This window comes from Erpetoichthys calabaricus, chromosome 7, assembly GCF_900747795.2.
Source record: "Erpetoichthys calabaricus chromosome 7, fErpCal1.3, whole genome shotgun sequence".
Lineage (NCBI taxonomy): Eukaryota > Metazoa > Chordata > Cladistia > Polypteriformes > Polypteridae > Erpetoichthys > Erpetoichthys calabaricus.
The window spans coordinates 127,343,840-127,365,894 of NC_041400.2; the positions used below are offsets into that span (position 1 = coordinate 127,343,840).

The 22,055-nt window shown below is 37.9% G+C and overlaps 1 protein-coding gene across 3 annotated transcripts in view; it reads right to left on the bottom strand.

Moving 5' to 3' along the window:
* ercc6l2 (excision repair cross-complementation group 6-like 2) overlaps nt 1-22,055 on the bottom strand; it is a 99,011-nt gene that overhangs the window by 24,002 nt on the left and 52,954 nt on the right. For all 3 annotated transcript variants that reach the window (XM_028805339.2, XM_051929657.1, XM_051929655.1), the window contains exons 13-16: nt 17,882-17,977; nt 3,612-3,711; nt 2,954-3,106; nt 2,487-2,567 (exon numbers count right to left, since the gene is read on the bottom strand). In XM_028805339.2, the coding sequence (XP_028661172.2) occupies nt 2,487-2,567; nt 2,954-3,106; nt 3,612-3,711; nt 17,882-17,977 (430 nt within the window). The remainder of the gene's footprint in view (nt 1-2,486; nt 2,568-2,953; nt 3,107-3,611; nt 3,712-17,881; nt 17,978-22,055) is intronic.

Sequence of the window (22,055 nt, forward strand, 5' to 3'; positions counted from 1 at the left end):
AGGTTAAAATCCAAAAGACAATTAAAAAATGAGCCCAATGCTGCCTTCTTCAGCCCAAGCCTCGTTTGCAACCACCTGCCTTCATTCAACTTTATCACAGGCTCTCTCTATCCTGCTTCTTGCTCTTTCTTTTCATTGTTTTTCTTTAACCTCCATTTCTCCTTTTCTTTCAGCATTTTCTTTTCATTTTTTCACCCCCTGCTGTGCAGGATTCTCTTATATTGGATTGATTGGGTGCAGATATGACCCTCCGTCCACTCCAAGGTGTGAATTTGGCACCTTACTAATCTTCTTGCTTTTGCACACGAGTACACGATCAGCCGAGCACCTCAATCAACCCCAGAGTAGTAGCGTTATGTGCTCACCTACTTCCATTCCGAGCCTGCATGCTACCAGGACCTGATTATTTATTTAAATCTGCTTGATGCCACAGACCTCTTATCACAGATTCAAGCCATGTGATACACAAGCACCTTTCAGATGATGTGTGAGAGAAACACACACACATATGAATTTGGAAAACTGGCCCTTCAAAAACACGACTGATCTTGTTTTTTCTGTACTTGGTTTTACTACCCTTCCACTGCTACGCTCCATGCTGTGAGACTTCACTCCCACCTCTTCCTCCTCACTGTGTTCACCTCTTTGTTGTTCAGAGCCCACTCGTGCCAATTCGAAATCTCTCACTGCTTATTTGGGGTATTTGGTTGCCTCACACTCCCGCCACCCACCTCTTTGCAGCTTCCATCATCTAAATGTGACAGTATGGTTTGAAAAGCAAGTCATATGACATTCTCTGAGGCTAGGGATCTACACTGGCAATCGGAAGGTTGCCGGTTCAAATCCCGTAAATGCCAATAGGGACTCTGCTCTGTTGGGCCCTTGAGCAAGGCCCTTAACCTGCAATTGCTGAGCGCTTTGAGTAGTGAGAAAAGCGCTATATAAATGCAAAGAAAGAATTATTATTGATTGTGATGATATGCAAACTGAAGTGATCACGACTATCTGTAATATTCTATTTAATGCTTCCCAGCCTCTGTATCTTAAAGCACTTCATCATGATTGGAGTGAATGCCTCTAGTATTTGTCATTCTGTCTACTTTTTTTTTTCTTAGGCATAGGGCTAATAATTGTCCCTTTGAAGAAGATGGGGGCCACGCTTTCTCTCAGACAAATACTAAAGATGCTACTGAAAAAATCAGCTTATTGGCTGTCTGGCATTGTCTCTTGTAATTGTCTATTTGTTTTTTACAAATGATTATGGAATAATATTTGGCACACTCCTACCCCTATTACAACTCCCACAACTATGTGTTGTTTGAGGGGTTTCCTGCATGAAAATCTCATTTAAACGCTCATCCTCAAAGCATTTCAACTCTTATTTTATTTACAGTATTATAAGTATGTAAATGAACATATTGTATAGTGTAATTTGTTTTTAACATGAGATATTTAAAGCTTCTTTTAAAGAACTCTCAGTATGTACTGTTAACTTTAAAATGGAAAGTGTGCTTATAGAGGACTGTGATTTTATCAGGTTATATTTCATCATCTTTAAATTATTAAGAATGTTTTACTTTGTTATAACTGTATGTTTGAACTGTAAGTTTTTTTTTTAATCTGGTTCTGCCCTTGAAAGTTAATTCTCAGTAAAGTAGCTTGTCTAACCACAGAAAGAGGAAGTGTTAGTACAGACTGGATTTTTCTGCAGTCAGAACAGCAGACAGACACCATTTTCAGGGAGAAAAGTAAAAATTTTAAACAGCTAAATTATATTTTAAGAAAGGTCAAGGTCTAATGGCAATTTTCTGGACTTTTCACAAGTGTAACAGCAAAGTTATCAAACCATTGGTTACTTTCATGGGCACACAGTGGACAGAGAGGGGCTAGGGGTGTTTACCATGGCACTGGCAAGCTTTAAAAACCCATCAGCTTAAAGTGAAAGTATCTATTAAATTAAACAGAGGGAGAAACAGGAAAAACATTTTCACCAAGATGCAGCAATGTAACCTTAAGAGACTAAACGGCACACACATTGACTTGGCCAGCATCATCTGCTCCTGAAATAGCCAGTTTGTATGGTGGTTTGCCAGACCCATTTACTTTTATTTACTTTCACTTTTAATAAAGAGAAGATGTCCTCTAATAGGAGACATTAAGTAGAGTAGCAGTTACTTCTGGGTGCAGAACAGATCCATTTAGTCTATTAAGGCTGTGTCTCCTTTCAGGCCAGGTATAGTGCAAGGATAAATGAATAAGAGTTGGAGTGGAGAACAAAGTGAGTGGGTCTACATAATAAAGTTAGGATAGGGTCACAACAAAACCCTTCCATAATAAAAAAAGTGCTCCATAAAATTAATTTAACTTTAAGTTAATTTTTTGAATGATTCCATCTAAATATACATCTTTTGATTGAGAATATGTGAAAAACAATAATGTATTATATGTTACAGATATTGTCAAACTACAAAAAAATGAGTACTCACTGTCTTCTGCCCCTGTGCTAGACTTTCATCTCTCATTTGTGTGACAGCTGTTAATATTCCTGCTTCCACTTGGCCATCTCTCTTAATAATTATAAAGAAAGTAATCAATATAAAAAAATAGCATTCTGGTTAAAAATAACAATATCTGGTTGACACCGTATAAATACCTTTTTTAAATAGGATTTATTATTATCTAAATTAAAACTTATTAGGTTGGAATCTTAAGAACTGAAAACTGAATAAAAGTTATAAATAACAGAAAAATATTCTTTCATTAGCTACTATTTCAAATATATTGCATGTATTCTCATAAAAATAGGAAAACTATTATTAACAAACTGACGTGAAGCAACCACTAAATGTTGCAGTACAAGCAAAATACTATATTGTCTTTTATTTTAATGAGTTCATTATATATGCAATTTTATACTTTTATTATTAAGATACAGAAAGGTCAAAGATTGTACCTGTAAAATGTTTCTAGTTAGACAGGTTCCACTGGTACTGAACTGAAAAAGGTTCTTAATGCCAAATAATTCTCCTCGATGGTCATCTGATCCCTGAACTGCATCAAAATACCGTTTCGCATTTTCCCTCCCAATAACTGCACATTGCAGCTGCTAAAATAATGACAAACAAAAGTATACTTTTAGAAATTTCTACTCAGATGAACCAAACAAATACTGTATAGTATAAAAGACATTTACCAAGAATTTAACAGTCAAACAAATATTAGTAAAATTAAACATGATAGATCAAACATAGTATCACAATTAAAGTCTAATACAAAATTTAAATTGAAGAATAAAGTATCAGAAGATTGTTACAATTATTGCATTCCTTGCTTCCTAAAAGTTAAATAAACCATGAAAAAGTACTTTATAAAGTTATTATTTGAAATCATATGCTAAACTATACTAATAACCTACCATATGTTAATGTACAGATCTAAGAAGAGACACTAGCAATTACTAATTTGGAAATGTCAAGAGTTAATCTGTCATACAAAGTATATATTTAAACAGTTTTAACTCACTTTGATTCATACAATAGAATTATTTTAAATTTGAGTAGAACATTGCAAAGACTTTGTATGTATTAATATAAATTAAATAATTACTGTACCTGCTTGTATACCTGACGAAGATAGATTATTTCTTCAACTGTGCCCAGTGAAATCAATCGAAAGACTTTCACATCTCTGCACTGACCAATTCGATAAGCTCTACAACAACAACAAAAGAAAGCAGTAAAAAAAGTATACTTTTTTATTTGATATATTATGCAATGATTCTGCCAATGTATTACCATGAAGAAACTGAACTTCTATGCAGGAATCCCATTACAGCAAAGAAGAATTTTTTTTTTTTTTTGTTAAGCAAATAAATAAATTTTTTCTGAGGATTTCATAGTCTTTCGTTAGCCTAGAAGTAGCAGCAGCAGTAGTAGTAGTAGTATCACTTGTAGACAGTAAAGTGCAATTCTTACTTGCATGTCCAACTAACATGCAACATGTCACCTGACAAGAAATATTTTTATCAACCCTTTATCTCACTTTAGCTGGAAGAATTAATATTGTTAAGATGAATATCCTTCCTAAGCTTCTCTTTTTATTTCAAAACATTCCAATATACAGTACTGTGCAAAAGTTTTAGGCAGGTGTGAAAAAATGCTGCAAACAAAGAATGCTTTCAGAAATATAAATAATGATGGTTTATCGTTATCAATTTACAAAATGCAAAGTGAGCGAACAAAAGAAAAATCTAAATCAAATCAATATTTGGTGTTACTACCTTTTGCCTTCAAACCAGCATCAATTCTTATAGGTACACTTGCACAAAGTCATGGATTTTGTAGGATTATAGTCAGGTGTATGATCAACCAATTATACCAAACGGGTGCTAATGATCATTAATGTCACACGTAGGTTGAAACACAGTCATTAACTGAAACAGAAACAGCTGTGTAGGAGGCTTAAAACTGGATGAGGAACAGCCAAACTCTGCTATCAAGGTGAGGTTGTGGAAGACAGTTTCATGCCATGGCAAGATTGAGCACAGCAACAACACACAAGGTAGTTATACTGCATCAGCAAGGTCTCTCCCAGACAAAGATTTCAAAGCAGACTGGAGTTTCAAGATGTGCTGTTCAAGCTCTTTTGAAGAAGCACAAAGAAATGGGCAATGTTGAGGATCGTAGACGCAGTGGTCGGCCAAGGAAACAGTGCAGCAGATGAAAGACACATCAAGCTTATTACTCTTCGAAATCGGAAGATGTCCAGCAGTGCCATCAGCACAGAACTGGCAGAAACCAGTGGGACCCAGGTACACCCATCTACTGTTCGGAGAAGTCTGGCCAAAAGTGGTCTTCACGGAAGAGATGCAACCAAAAAGCCATACCTCCGACATGGAAACAAGGCCAAGCAACTCAAGTATGCACGAAAACATAGGAACTGGGGTGCAGAAAAATGGCAGCAGGTGCTCTGGACTGATGAGTCAAAATCTGAAATATCTGGCTGTAGCAGAAGGCAGTTTGTTCATCGAAGGGCTGGAGAGCGGTACAATAATGAGTGTCTACAGGCAACAGTGAAGCATGCTGGAGGTGCCTTGAACGTTTGGGGCTGCATTTCTGCAAATGGAGTTGGAGATTTGGTCAGAATTAATGGTGTTCTCAATGCTGAGAAATATAGGCAGATACGGTGCATGTGCTTTCTCAATTTTTTTATTTTTAATAAATTTGCAAATACCTCAAGTAAACTTTTTTCACGTTGTCATTATGGGGTGTTGTGTGTAGAATTCTGAGGAAAAAAATGAATTTAATCCATTTTGGAATAAGGCTGTAACATAAAATGTGGAAAAAGTGATGCGCTGTGAATACTTTCCTGCACTGTACTTATCCATCATGCAATACCATCAGGGAGGTGTATGATTGGCCCCAAATTTATTCTGCAGCAGGACAACGACCCCAAACATACAGCCAAAGTCATTAAGAACTATCTTCAGCGTAAAGAAGAACAAGAAGTCCTGGAAGTGATGGTATGGCCCCCACAGAGCCCTGATCTCAACATCATCGAGTGTGTCTGGGATTACATGAAGAGACAGAAGGATGTGAGGAAGCCTACTGTACATCCACAGAAGATCTGTGGTTAGTTCTCCAAGATGTTTGGAACAACCTACCAGCCAGTTCCTTCAAAAACTGTGTGCAAGTGTACCTAGAAGAATTGATGCTGTTTTGAAGGCAAAGGGTGGTCACACCAAATATTGATTTGATTTAGATTTCTCTTTTGTTCATTCATTGCATTTTGTTGATTGATGAAAATAAATGATTACCACTTCCATTTTTGAAAGCATTGTTTGTTTACAGCATTTTTTCACACCTGCCTAAAACTTTTGCACAGTACTGTACATCAATAAATCATTTTTTAAGAAATTATATTCAACCACAACCTCATTTATTTGGAATTCAAAACATCCATGTATCCAAAGAGCGACCCTACAAAGACCAAAGCAAAAGGTGGCATGGCTCTACCTAACTTTCAATTTTATTACTGGGCAGCAAATATACAAGCTATAAAAACCTGGACATGGACACAAATAGATGAACATACACAGGCTTGGTCGGCAATAAAAATAAAACCCTGCAGTACATCTTTATATTCTTTGCTTTGTACCCCAATAAATGCAAGTTATTGTCAATATACTAACAAACCAATTGCACTTCACTTACTCAGAATATGGAACCAATGTAGAATGCATTTTAAGATAAAGAAGCTTTTATCTGTGGCACTTCTGCATGAGAACTATTTTTTTCCACCCTCTCAAACATATGCAGTTTTTAATGTCTGGAAAACATTTGGGATTAAATCACTTAGAGATCTGTACATAGACAATGTCTTTGCATCCTATAAACAATTACATTCCAAATTTAACTTTCCCAGCAACACATTTCTTTAACTACCTTCAAATCAGACACTTTGTTAAACAGAACCTGCCCGATTTTCCTCACCTCCCACCTACCTCTAAGCCGGAAAAAATATTGATCAGTTTTGAGGACTCAGACAGCATTTCTGTAATATATAAAACCATTTTACAGTCCATCCCATTCAAAGATCCAAGATGACAGTGGGAAAAGAATCACTCACTGAATATTTCAGAAATGGAGTGGAAAGTAGCAATGCAAAGAATCCACTCAAGCTCCATATGCACAAAGCATACAATTATTCAACTCAAAATTATATACATCAAGCACATCTGTCTCGCTTAAAATGATCCAAAATGTTTCCAGGACAAGATCCAACCTGCGAACGTTGCAATCAAGTTCTAGCCTCACTGGGCCACATTTTTGTGCCTGCACCAAATTAACATCATTCTGGACCAAAATCTTTAAATGCCTATCAGACAGTCTTGGTGTCCCAATCCCTCCTAATCCTCTAACAGCTGTGTTTGGTGTACTCCCAGATTATCTTAAAGTGGAGAAGGAAAAAACAAATTGCAATTGCCTTTCCAACACTATTGGGACGTAGACTTATCTTGCTCAACTGGAAGAATCCTAACTCTTCTCTTTTAAGTCAGTGGGTAACTGATGTTATATACTATTTGAAACTGGAAAAAATCAAAATTTGAATTAAAGGATCTGTGCAGAACTTTTTCAAAACCTAAAAGGATCTAATCAATAACATTTTAGAATAAGCTTTTAAAGCACTGAGAAAACAAATTCTCTCTCCTTTTTTCCCCCATTTATCATTATTCACTTATTAATTAATCTACTTACTTATTTTTACTAGCTTTAAGTTTTACTCTGCTGGCTTAGCTCTCTTTTTCAGAGGTGGGGGTTGATTTGTTTTCGATCTTATGTTTCTAAAAACTGATTTATTTGTATGGAATGTTGTGTGATTTTAATAAAATCAATATATATATATATATATATATATATATATATATATTTGTACAGGTCTTCAGGAATAAGACTAAAGACTGACACTTTTCTTATAATCATTTATTAGACCCAATGAAAAGGAAACACAGACAAAGAGACCAACAGGTTTTAAAGGATTTGTTTAATATTGAATCATTTGTTTAATGAAACTCATATCTTTAAAGGTTTTCTCATTGGAGGCCAGTATTTTAAAATGACTCTGTTTGTTTTTACTCTACTTACATTGTGGCGGTTGGCCAGCCCCTGCCTAGGATGCCCCTATATTAGAAGGACCGGGGAGAAAACATATTCAGAGCTAACCCCCCAGGTTGCAGCAGTGCCTCGGACTCCCACAGGGCTCCATGGGAGATGAAGTTTGCTGCAGCCCTGTTGGGTTCTGTGGGCACAAACAGTGGGTGCTGCAGGTACTGTTCAGCCCTGTGTGGCAGCACTTCCGCCACAAAGTGCTGCCAAAAGAAGGTAGTTGAGCACTTCCAGGTGTCCTATAAAAGGAGCCAGCTGCCACTACTCTGGGAGCCAGAGTCTGAAGGAGGTTGGCAATGCTTGTTGGAGGATGAGTGGAGGTGAAGAAGAGAAAGAAACAGGAAGAAGAAAAGTTTGCTTTGGTGCTGTGTTCTAGTGCTTGAACTGTGCTGTATAGGTGGGAAACATGGGAAGGCATTTTTCAGGCAGAAAAATAAAAATAAAATAAAAGCGTGTGTGCTGAACTTGTGTTCTGCATCTGTCTGTGTTGGGTTTGGGTGACAGGAGCGCCCTCTGCAGTACACAACATTGAAACAACAGTTAAATAGCTCTCTAAGAAGATCCCAGTTCTGAAAATTGTTAAATTTTAACAGAAGCAACTTATGTACCTATGTTTGGTCCTGTTCACTACAAAATAGATTTTTCTTTACTATTAAACATTTTATCTTTATAAAAACATTTTAATGTTATGTTTTTCTAATTACTTTGTTGATGCATAGCCCTTCAAAAGAGGAAGAATTTTTGTGGTTATAATAATCAGCTATTCCCTTTTCCTATATCACTTTATTGCCTCTCCTGAGATCCTGAAATAGTTATTCTGTTTAATGGAGAGGATTCCATGCCCAAGCTATTAGAGCTTTGTTGTCAAGGGTCTTGCACCTCTGATACTGGCAACATTGGCAAATGACTCTAAAGCAGACGTGTTGAACTCTGATGCTGGAGAGCCGCAGTGGGTGCAAGTTCTTGCTTCAGCCACCTTCTTAATCAAAAACTGGATGGATGGATGAATGGATGGACGGACGGACGGACTTTATTCATCGCCTCATGGAAATTCAGGTGTCCAGTAGCTCAAGCACATCAATAAAAATGGTTACAGATTATTAAAAAACTAGACATTAAGCCCGTTACGATAACGGGCGCTAGAATAGTAGTGCATAAACATTAGTAGGAACAGTCTATATTAAATGGCAAGGGACCTTGCATTCTGTTTCTTGTCAAAAATATTTTTGCAAGAAGCCTTAAGTAAAATAATAATAAAAATGAAATAGAAACATATATGACAATACAGTAAGTATAATTAATATTACATTTATCCTCTCCTCTGTGGCTGTTGATTGATAAGTTGTTTCCGTTTGAAGATCTCCTATCCTGCCTCTCTTTATTTTAGCTTGCTGTGGCGTTTCTCCAGCAAGTACTGTGCAGTTCCCCAGCAAGTATTTTAATCTGTGCTGGCATGCAGCTGATTATTTTATGTGTGGCATCTCCCCAGCAACGGATTTTATGTGTGCGAAAATAAATCTACTTTTAAAAGTCATCCTATTGTAATTTCATGAAAATTCGTATATTTAGGAAAACCCTTTCAACGACTGACACTTTACACTTTACCGAGCCAAGCTTCTTGATCGCAAATCTGACATCCTCAGAGTGAACACTTGCACAACAACAAACACTAATCCCACCTCTTTGGGGAAGCTGGTCTCCGCGTCTCAGTACCCAATTGGATTTTTCGTGCCTTATGTTTTAGGTGTTACCTCATTTACCTAAATCCGATTGGATCGGCCGCGCAATATTTTATAGGTCCTGCCCACTCTGTCTTGTGTGACGTGTCAGGCGGCCTTTGAAGCAACTGCTTTGAAGCATCGCACCTCGCCCCGCGCATGCGCACTTCACCAGAAGACACACACACACAGACACATGGACGCACACAGAGATTTTATTAAAGAGGATAAGGAGAAGGAGAACAAAACATAAATAAACAGTAAAAAGTACAAATGTTCAATTGTTACTGTGTTGGAAGGTGGAGTGGTGACCACGTCATGAATCACTTGTGTTGACAACAGTTATAAAATCTCACAGCATTAGGAACAAATGATCTTCTAAACCGTTCTGTTCGACAGCGCAGTGAGAAAAGACGACTGCAATATTTACTTCTCTGACCAGCCAAAATGTTGTGGAGAGGATGACTGCTATTGTCAAGGATGGTCTATACCTTCCACCCATTGCACCTTTCCACCATAATTCCCAGTGAGTCCACAGTCCTACCCAGCACCAAGCCAGCCTTCTTCACCAACTTGTCCAGACTTTAAATGTTCTTATCTGTCACAGTGGAAACAATTGTCTATGATAGAATGCAGACAGCATTTCACTACATACTGTACATTGAATGATCAGTCATCTGAGGAAAAACAGCCTGCTCTGCTCCTTCCCGTAGAGGATATCTGTGTAAACAGACCAGTCCAGTCTGTCATTAAGGTGGACACCTAGAAATTTATAAGTCTACACCACCTTAGTGTCCTTCTCTCGGATGTAAACAGGCTGAAGGGAGAGCTTTGACCTGCGGAAATCCACAATCATCTCCTTGGTCTTTGTTGTGTTCAGAACCAGGCAGTTCTTACTACTCCAGTCACTGAAAGCTCCAATCAGATCCCTATATTCCCCTTCCTGCCTATTCCTTATACACACCACAATAGCTGTATCATCAGAATACTTCAGAATGTGGCAAAAGTCTGACTTATATTTAAAGTCTGTTGCGTATAATGTGAACAGGAATGAGGCCAAAAAAGTTCCTTGTGGGGTCCCAACGTTGCCACTACTGTCCCAGAGACACAGTTCCCCAGTTTGACAAACAGCAGTCATCCACTCAGGTAGCTGCGAATGCAGGAGGTGAAGGTAGAATCCACACACATCACCTCCAGTTTATCTTTAACAATGGAGGGTTGGATGGTGTTGAATGCATTGGAAAAAACAAAAAATATAATTCTCATATAACAACCCAGTTCATCCAAAAAGTAGTGAGTATAGTGTAGTATGTAGAGGACTTCATCTTCAACACCAATGTGCTCCTGGCATGCAAACTGTAAAGGATCCAGTGCATGCAGGCGTTGTGGTCTGAGGCGATGCAAAAGCAGCCTCTCTAGTATCTTCATGATGTATGATGTGAAGGCCACCAGTCTGTACTCACTGGGACACTCCCACCTTGAAGACTCAGGTTGAACAATATCTATAGAGGCTCAGCAAGTTGATATACACACTCCTTCAGCAGTCCGGGGGGCACACCATCCAGACCAGCTGCCTTTCCAGGGCATAGCCTCTTCAGCTGCATCCTCACCTCATCTGTTGTGAAGAGCAGGGGAGTGGAATTTGATGTAGCAGATGTTGCATCAATGATGTCGGGGTGCAGTAACGTTGAGGAGCAAAATTTGTCACTGTAATGGTGGGAGAGGGAACACTTGACTGCTACTAATTGTTAACATATTTTTTTGCCTTAATTATAATAGACTTAACACTAGAATTACCAGAGCTTACGAAAAAACTCGTAGATCCGGCCCACCTTAAATCGCTTCTTAAATCCGTTCACACCTCTCCGCCAGCATCCTTTGTCCTCTAAATGTGCTGATAAGAGACAAGCTGCCGGCTATTCCATCCCCCCACCGACTTAGAACGTGAGCGAACTTTTCCCAGCTCATGCCTTGATTGATTATCTAGAAACGGAACACGCATGAAATGAGTGTGTTCCAAATAACGATCTATTATTTCCACTGTAAAACTCCACTTCACTCCCAGATAATCAATCAAGGCATGAGCTGGGAAAAGTTCGCTCACGTTCTAAGTCGGTGGGGGGATGGAATAGCCGGCAGCTTGTCTCTTATCAGCACATTTAGAGGACAAAGGATGCTGGCGAAGAGGTGTGAACGGATTTAAGAAGCGATTTAAGGTGGACCGGATCTACGAGTATTTTCGTAGGCTCTGGTAATTCTAGTGTTAAAGGGCAGCTAAACAATAATTAGATGTAAAGCAAGCCAAAACATCTCCAGCTTACTCAGGATGTTCAAAATATCTTGGAAGGCCACCATTTTCACTCTAATCAATCTTCTATTTAGATGATAATGAAACCCATTATTCCTTTGGCTTATTAGTGGTCTCATTTTGGCAAGACAGTTATTTCTGTCTACCTTCACATTTTTCTTTTCTAATATTTAATTGAGACAGACATAGTATGAAAGACACAGATGCAAATAGGATAAAGTTAGACTGGTCATCTGTTGCTTTGCTTTGCATCTCATTACTGTTTGGCTGTTGAATAGAAACAATTAAAGTTAAAATGTAAGTTAATTGAAATAAAGGCAAAATAATACAGTATGTTCCATTTGATTTAGCAATGGGTTATTAATGGGTAAAGTGTCTGTAGTATCAGTGTTCTCCCCAGAAATTTTTTCGAGCCGGGTGAATGAAAAAGTAGCCAGGTGGGGTGGGATGGGGAAATTTGGTGGTGGGGAAAATTAAATGTGCACTATTTTTATTAGTTAATTATTTTCCAATCCTCAACATGACTTCCTTTTTTAAGGTTTGACACTTGTGCCAGAATATTTTTATTAAATTTAATAAGTATCCAATTCAGGATCCTGCAACCCTAACAAAAATTTTAAATAACAATTGTTATGACATAAACCAAATGGCACAAGTGTTGTTGCTGTCAGGAAGAAAAGTAAAAACAATGGAAAAAAAAGTATGGGAAACCTAATGAAGAAAAATAAAAAAATATTCTTCAAAGCCAACTTGCATATGCAGAAGGTGTCTTCAGTTAAATATTTATTCTTCTTTTCTTCCTACAGGCCCAGTTGTCTGCAGCTTTCCCATAATCAAAGTCCCCAGGATCTGGGCCCTCCAAGGAGATCAGCATGAGATTATTTAGCGTGCTTTGATTCATGCAATTTCTCAAACATGTCTTGATCCTTTAAGGGCAGAAAAACCCCTTTCACATTCAGCTGTGCTCACTGGGATCACTAGCCCAACAATGGGCTAGTTTGGCTAAATTTGGAAACGACTCTTTGAGCTCTGATGTCGTTGCCATTTTTAGTAAAATCTGTTTTGGACTTAAGTCTTTGTATGATTGACTTCTGATTTTTTTTGACGCAACTGTCCATTCTTGCCTGCTACTTTCAAATTTTAAAATTGGAGGGCTACCATTTTTGTAGTAATGATTGAAAAGAATTTCAGCAGACTCACTTGAATTGTGAGTTTCTGCATTGAAAACTTTTGAAAAGCTGGAAATAATTGGCATGTCAGGGAATCTTGCATCTAGGTGCTTGACAACTGTCTCTAGGTATTTATCATATATTGCAGTTTTGAATGACATTACATCACTCTGTGTATAAACGATAGATAGATAGATAGATAGATAGATAGATAGATAGATAGATAGATAGATAGATAGATAGATAGATAGATAGATAGATAGATAGATAGATAGATAGATAGATAGATAGATAGATAGATAGATAGATAGATAGATAGATAGATAGATAGATAACTTTATTAATTCCAAGGGGAAATTGACAATGCAGAGATCTGACCATTCTTCTGCCAGACAATGATGAAGGCTTTGAAAATATCTCCCAGGAATGTCTTTCAACTCCATGATGGACAATTTTGTGGCGAGCAAAATTGGCTCAATTTCAGTAAGATTGACATCTTGCCTTTGCCAAACCTTAGCTAAGAAGGACAACAAAGGTAATACGTGTGGAAACATCATCAGAGAGGAAACAAAATTGTATGTTTTAATACATCTGCTTAATCCTTCAGCTGTGATGTCATTTCGTTCAATGGCCTCTCTTTCTAGCGCAGCTATGACACTCATCATACACTGTCGTAGTAACTGTACTGCAGAGTCATGAGACAGCCATCTAGTGTCACTGGCCATTTTCATCTTAATCTGCAGAATGTTCAGAATATTTTGGATTTCTATTAAACCAGCCATCCTAACTGAAGAATTTTGGAAGAAATAGAACAGCTGCCTTAAGATGTCATTTGGTTTTGTTAAATAAGGTACAGCATCTGCTGCTTGGGCACTTGCAAGGGCCAATCGGTGGTTTACACAGTGGCAGTTGACCAAGAGTCCAGATGTTTTATCTTTAAGCAGTTTTGCCACACTTTTCTGTTTCCCAATCATAACAGCCGCTCCATCTGACCCTAGTCCAACCAGATTAGCAGTTTTCAAGCCTAGAGTGTCCATAGTCTAACTCAGTATGTTGGTTATAGTCTCCACTTTGCCATCAATCATATTGCAGGTTGATATAAAACTAATTCTGACCTTTTTAGTGACCTGGCAAACATATTTAATGTAAATAATTCATTGTTTTACAACTGAAATGTCTGTGGTTTCATCACACAGAATACTGAAAAAATTTTCAGCGTGTATATTTTTCAGTATGTTAGACTTTATTTCTGATGCTACGACATCCAGCAGCTCTTGCATTATTCTTTCAGAGGTGTAACGTGCATTTTTACCAACATTGAGATGTTGTAAAAAGAAACAACCCATTTCTTTACAGTGTTCCAACAGCTTTTCAAACAACGTTGTATGTGGCAACTCATTTTTTGCCAACCAATACATGGGTCTTAAAGCTCCCACAAAGGCATCTCTCTGTAAGTTATTTAACACAGATACAGATCTCTAAATTTGACCGGTCCCAGTTTGCTCTAGTACACGCTTTCCTAAAGACTGAATGTGCTTTTTACTTTTTTCATGGTCTAGCAAGCTTTCTTTTTGAATTCTTGTTCATGGCACGTTTACCCAAGGTAACTCCCTCCTTCAAGGGTTTTTGTTTGAATATTTCATGCACAATGAGCACCACATACCATTTACTTTGACCATTAGCCAATCAAAATCTTTAAACAATTGTTTGTTTATGCCAGATAAGTGGTGCTCAGATTTATCAATTGGCAGAGTGTGTGCTGAAGAGATTTCCCCTGATGGACCAGCCTCTGCAATGCCTTTATCTGAAATTGCCCCATCAGGAGCTGACGCTGCACCTTCATTAGTTTGTGGCGTCTCTTTCCTGAAATAACTAAGCAGTGCTGTTTTCTGAACACTTTATTTACTCATGTTGGTAAAACATTTGGAAAAAATTTAAAGTACCTATGAATAAGACTTTTGAGTGGGAAAGTGGGAGCCTGTTGGATATTCAATGCACACTTGCACTACGGCAGGGCAAGATATGAACAAAAAAAGGAATGGCAGATGGGTCACTTTAACAAAACCCTCAGCAATTCAGTGACAAAACTTTTGCACAGGACACAGTGTGTGCTGCAAGGGTTTCTGCACACATTTTGCAATATGGACGCATGTCCAAATATAAGCAAATACAAGAACGGCAGATGGGGTCACTTTAACAAAACCCTCAGTATGAGCAAATATAAAACGGCAGAGGGAGTCACTTTAACAGGAACCACAGTGAGTGCTACAAGGATTTTTGCACACAGAACACACCTAATGCTTAACCCTTAAACCGCTGGAACCAGCTATAGTCAGTTCCCAATGCAATTTGCCAGCATGCTGGAGCCGAGTATACTCAGCAAAGTACATTCATTGAACGCAGCAACAGGCTAAAGTTGGTTTCCAGTGCAATTTGGAAGCACGCCGAAGCCGAGTATATGCGGCGACATACATTCGGCGACATACATTCATTGAACTCCACCACCGGCTAAACTTGTTTCTCAGTGCAATTTGCCAGCATGCCAGAGCCAAGTATATTCGGTAACGTATATTCATTGAATGCTGCAACCGGCTATAGTCGTGTCTCATTGCAATCTGCCAGCACACAGGGGCCGAGTATATTCGGCGACGTACAGTCACAGAACGCCGCAACTGGCTATAGTCGCTTCACAGTGCAATTTGCCAGCACATCGGAGCTGATCAGTCAGTGTGTATATTCGTTGAGCAGCCAGCTCAAGACCACTGCTGGCCCCGGCAGCACTGCAGCCTCACTGTCTCTGGGATTCAGCCGCTGCACTAGACTAGCCTGCTAGCGTCACTGTTGGCCCCTGTGTGCTTGTGTGCAGCTAGTTCAAGCGCAGTTGGCTCGGTGATTTACTGAATTTCATCAATGGCGTCAGTTGCACCTTGTACATATAATAATTGATTGTTTCAGTAGTTTTTTTTTTTTTTTTTAAGTTTTTACTGTTCATTGGCAGTGTGTAAAATGATCAGTGTTGCAGTAATTGTGATGCTCTTTGCATGAAAAAAAATATGTGTTCCATTAAAATTTCACATTTTCTTTGTGAATTGTGAAGTTTACTTAAAAAGTGCAGCAAAAAAGTATTTGGCGTCCAGGGGTGCATTAACCCCCAAGTATGTGGCGGTTTAAGGGTTAAACAACTGTCTGTGTGTGTGTGTGTGTGTGTGTGTGTGTGTGTATGTATATGTATATATATATATATATATATATATATATATATATATTGGTTTGCTATGTACTGAACAAGAAGACTGCACTGACACTGAGAACACAGAGTCATTTACTGGTGGCCTTTTTCTGATATCTGACAGGCTGGTTCAATTAGTCTTTTTTATTTTATTATTTACACTGACTCTGCATACACTGTAATCCTGAATCCTAATAGAAGGTGTTACAGGTTTGTAACACCTTCTATTAACATATCACAGCATTCTTCCTCTCGCCCGCCCTCCTCCACATCCTCTTGAACTTGTGAACTTCTGCTCCGCCCCCACTATTAGCATGTACAGCCCCCTCTCGCCCACCCACCTCCCCATACTCTTTGCTTGTGAACTCCGCTCCGCCTGGTCCCCGTTATTAGCTTGTTCAGCATCCAGTGATCGGCAACACTCCATCCCGCCTCTCCCCTCGCTACTTGTGATCCTGCTTCTAAAATATTTGCCCACCTGCCCACTCGTCCCTTGCCATCTCTGCAGATCATTAGATCTGCCTGTGCCTGTCATGCGAGATGATAGCCGGGCACTGCGCCCGGCTAAAAGACACTAGTGAGAACACTGAGTATGACAAACCTGTTCTTAAGGAGGGAACAAAACAAACACTAATCCAAAAGTTTGCTCTAATGACAGTTCTTTTAAAAAAAAGAACATACATACTACTGTAGGGCATAACAGTATTTAAGTATAATTTGTTGTATCTCTATAAAATAATTTCATTTAAAATACAGATCACCAACAGATAAGCAGGTGATACATTAATTAGCAATCAATGGAACATTTTGTAATACACTGCATTTCATTGCTAAATAAATGTAAAATTTATGGAGTTATCACTAAAAACATTTTAACAAAAACTCATCTAATGATACATGATGATGCTATGCTGCGGACATTTATTAGTTAGCTGTGCAGCACCGAAACTGAAAAGTGCAGGAAGACTAAAATCTAGTTGCTGAGATTGTTAATAGGTAATATAAAGATGTGAAATGAAGAAATTAAGCTTGAAATATAGATATGAGTGATATATACTGTAGATAGATAACATTATATAGAACTTGTCTGTATTTAGATAGAGTATTAAAGAGATACTAAACCAAAATGTGATATATCTGTTACTTAACCTGTGTTGCTTGTAGTGATGGCTGAGAAAAAAAAATAAGGTCATGTTTTCATCAAAAATTGGGGGCCAATAATGAACAACATTAATCAATGAACATAGTACATTAATCAAAAAAGGAAAAAGTTTTTTTTATTTTTGTCAAGAATCACTGTTTTCTTCACAATATACTTAATCTAAACTCAGATCCATATTCTACACGAACTCTTCACATTCTTGTCTCCTCCTCTCCCTTTATTTTCCACACCCCACTTTAGTTTTGCCAGTGTAGATAAACTGCTACATGTATGAATTCAGCAGCTTACAGATTTACAATGTAAGGCAACATCAACCAGCAGTCAAAGAAATTGGTCATATGGCCAAATAATAATGAGCCCCAACGATGCATAATAAATGAGTGGGTAATAAGTGGCTAAACCCTTCTTTTGTGCAAATAAATAAATACAATAAAATGAAATTAAACTTCAATAAACACAGGATAACTTAGTAATTATGTGTTACAGGCTTGAATGCATACATGGATGAAGTGGAATAATTACAAAGTATGCAACCAAAGTTAACAGTATTGAATTTACTAATGAGATACTAGCAATAAAAATAATTAGAAATATGTAACTGGCACTGATATAAATCTGCTGAAATACCCACCTGTCAATTGCCTGGAGATCACTAGCTGGATTCCATGTTGGATCAAACAATACCACAATATTTGCACCAACAAAATTAAGGCCTAATCCACCAGCCCTATAATTAAAAATGAAGGCAATACATATTATAAATATACTAACAAATGTTCAAACAGAAATAGCTACTGGTTAACAGCAGAAAATAAAAGGCATATATTAAACTACACTGATCACAGCATTTACTAAATGCAATATGATACATTTTATCACAGTGAATACATAAATGGTATATGGTTATCACATTTTTATATTACTGTACAAGGTTTGTCATCAAATTAAATATGTTTTTACATACAATGTTATCATTAGATCCACTACTGTTTTTGGAAATTAGCTTATGTGAGGTTTCACAGTTCATTGTTTATGGCTCTGTTTTGTTTTTTCCTACAATAAGGCTCATTCATTTCAAGACAGACCTGATTTGCTGACATGTTAACATCTTTAAATGACATGTACAACATAAAAACTAGCAGATCTAGAATCCTTATGAAGAAACCTTTTACTAATGAAATATTGCCTATTTTGCAAAAATGGCAGACTAATCACAGATAACACTCATGTTTCCTGTACTTAATGTACTCCTGTCTGACAGTCTATTTTAGGGTGTCTCACTTTTAGAATATTCTTTTAAATATGCTAGATTAAAGCATTACTTAGCATTTTGATGAAGGCAATAAATAAAAGCCAGATCAAAACATAGTTACAATTTACAACTGAATATTTACAGTATAAGTAACAAAAGAAATGTTTTCTGAAGTTTTTACTAGGTTTGAAAAGCTATTCTAAAGGCTTTATTAGCTACTGTTGTTTCCCAACATTAAAAGATCTGTACATTGCCAGACTGAAAAATAGCACAGGAAAGACTGTAGCTGACTCCACCCACCGCAGCAACCACCTGTTCATTAAATTGCCATCACAGAGGAGGCAAAGGTTTATTGCGACCCAATCTACATACCATCTCTGCAGCTTCTTTCCTCAAATTATTCAGATCTTAAATAAATTTACACAGGCTTACCCCTGTTTTTGCAACATGTAACTGGTAACTATGATATTTGTCTATTCGTAAATACTTCATTTTTGCCTAACTTGTACTATTTGATATCTACCGTATATACTCGAATGTAAGTCGAGTTTTTCAGCACCCAAAATGTGCTGAAAAACGTCACCCTCGGGTTATATTCACGTCAGGTCCCGCTGTCCCCGCCAACCCAACAGAAGGCTGGAGTATACAGATAGAGAGAGTGAGACAGAGAGAGAGAGAGAGAAAGAAAGAGAGAGAGCGCGAGAGACAGACAGACATGCGCGTGCAACAGAGACACACACACACACACACACACACGAGAGGCACGCGCGCGAAAGAGACACATGAGCATGCGTGCGTGCAAGAGAGACAGACAGACAGACACACACACACACACGCACGCACGCACGCACGAGAGAGAGAGAGACAGAGAGACATACCATATTGTTTTTGTTGACCCTCTTCTCCACTTACAGAGCTAGTTTACTGTTTTTCTTTGAAATAAATACTCAAAAACATTTAACCTACTGATGCCTCAATTAATTTATGGTAATTTTATTGGTATTTATTTTGATTATTGAAACTTACCAGTAGCTGCTGCATTTCCCACTCTAGGCTTATCCTCGAGTCAATAAGTTTTTCCAGTTTTTGTAGGTAAAATTAGGTACCTCGGCTTATATTCAGGTCGGCTTATACTCGAGTATATACGGTATATTATTTTGTTATTATTTTTCTATTTATTTGAGTTAACTACTGAAGTATGTAATTGTTTTGTTCAAGAAACTTGTGTTTGTATTGTGGTGTGTACTGTATTACTGTATTACAGATTACTGTAACGCTTTCCTCTCAGGACTACCAAAAAAAGACATAAATCGTTTGCAACAAGTGCAGAATGCAGCTGCTAGAATCCTAACTAGGAAAAGAAAATCCGAGCACATTTCTCCAGTTTTGATGTCACTACACTGGTTACCTGTGTCATTCAGAATTGACTTTAAAATACTGCTTATAGTTTACAAAGCCTTATATCGGAATGTCTGACACCTTATATTCCAAATCGTAACCTTAGATCCTCAAATGAGTGCCTGCTTAGAATTCCAAGAGCTAAACTTAAAAGAAGTGGTGGGTTGAAATTATGTTTTCTTGAGTTGGTTATGACTTATATCTCATGTTTTTCACCTAATCAAAGTCAATTCTACCAATAAAGTGATTCTGTTTCTGATTAAGTATTTTTCTTCCCATCTTCTTCACACATTCAAAAATCTGTCAACTAGATCATTTGTTTACACAATCCTTTTTCCATTTTGTGATTACTGTTTAACCGATTGTATCCTAGCATCATCAGAAGGAAAACAGGGGAAAAAAAATTGGTCATGGGCAACAGTCCACCATATACTCATTCATACATTCAAACTCACTTGCAGTAGGCTAATTTAATCCCATTTGTGGCTCTCTTAGATGTGCAAGGGAAATATGAGAGAAACAAAACGCTCGCGCAACAACGATCCCCCCCACACATCCATAAGAAAAAATGTCTCGACTCCAAAAACGCAAAGCTCAACTACAGCTTCTAACTAACGATGTACCTAAAAGTAAAAACTTTATGAACTGCATTAGATCCTACAATAGTTCATTTGCTTTGGCATATACCGGAGTAAATATCAGGCCACCAAAAGGCAATGGCCCATACTGCTTTCCCATATGTGCACAGATACTGCATCGCATTGGAACAGTGCACCCTGAAACAAATCAACAACGCAAATATGCACAAATCTACATCCTAGATCCACATGACGCAAACTATCAATCAAAGTGTTGCATCGCAACAGGCACGGATTCAAAACGAAACAGCTCCCGTCTCAGACATACGTTAATGGCAGCGAAGGCTACAACGGGCTTCTCACACAGCACAGGCAAATCGATTACAGCTCCAAAACAACACGTCCCAAATACTACACATGCAACAACGCGCCTCTCAAACGGCACAAGGAAAACAAACACCAGGAAAATTCATTCGGATTAATGAATGTCATTTGCAATCATTGTCATTCAGTTCACTTCCCTGAAGAAACAACTGGAAATACAAGTTATACATTTACACGTTGTTGTCAAAAGGGTCAAATTAGACTGCCTTCTTTACATTCATATACTGAATATCTACAGAGGCTTATAACTGACGATGTACCTGAAAGTGAAATCTTTATCAACTGCATTAGATCCTACAAATCGGTGTTCACTATGAACATTAACGGTGGCACTGCACGTGACATCCGTCTTGAAAAAATGTTGTTTATTGATGAATGTACAATGGCATGAAGTCACTTACTCAACACCATTCATAAACTTCTACAAACGTTTATGAATAATAATATTCGATTTGGAGGAAAGGTACTTTTATGAGGAGGAGATTTTAGACAGTGATTAGCTATTCTTCCAGATGCCATGCACTCAGCTATTGTTCAGTGCACCTTAAAATACGCAGACAATTGGCATTACTTTCAAAAGATACAGTTAGTAAAAAAGATACGATGTCCAGAACCAGATCATAACAATTGCTTATTACAACTGAGAGATGGTACACTCACCAATACAGATGGACTTCAGCCACATATTATTACAATTCCTCAAGCCTTTATCTGCGACGACTTAGTTACAGAGACATTTCGAACAGCAATCTCATTAGACCAAATGCCCCTTTTAACACAACACACTATATTATGTCCAAAAAATATTAATGTGGAAAACATAAATACCCAAGTCATTCCATTACTTCCTGGAGAGACACAACTTTTCTAAGCTCTGACAAACTTGACTCTGATCACAACAATAACCATCTTCATTGACCTTACAAGTTCTGAGCTGGAATTACCTTTTACACTTAAACGGCGTGTACAAAGAAATTTTCAAATAAACCTTTACACTGTGCCACACACTTTATTGTTTGCTTTCTATTTGCATCATCTACACCGTCACACTATTCTATATCTCATTCATACATCACGCTCTTTGTCATTCCCAACACCAGGGGTTGGCGAGCGAAGCCCACCCCACATACCCTACAAGCAACGGACGGGACACACACAAAGAGGGGGATTCAAACAAGACACAGGAACACAAA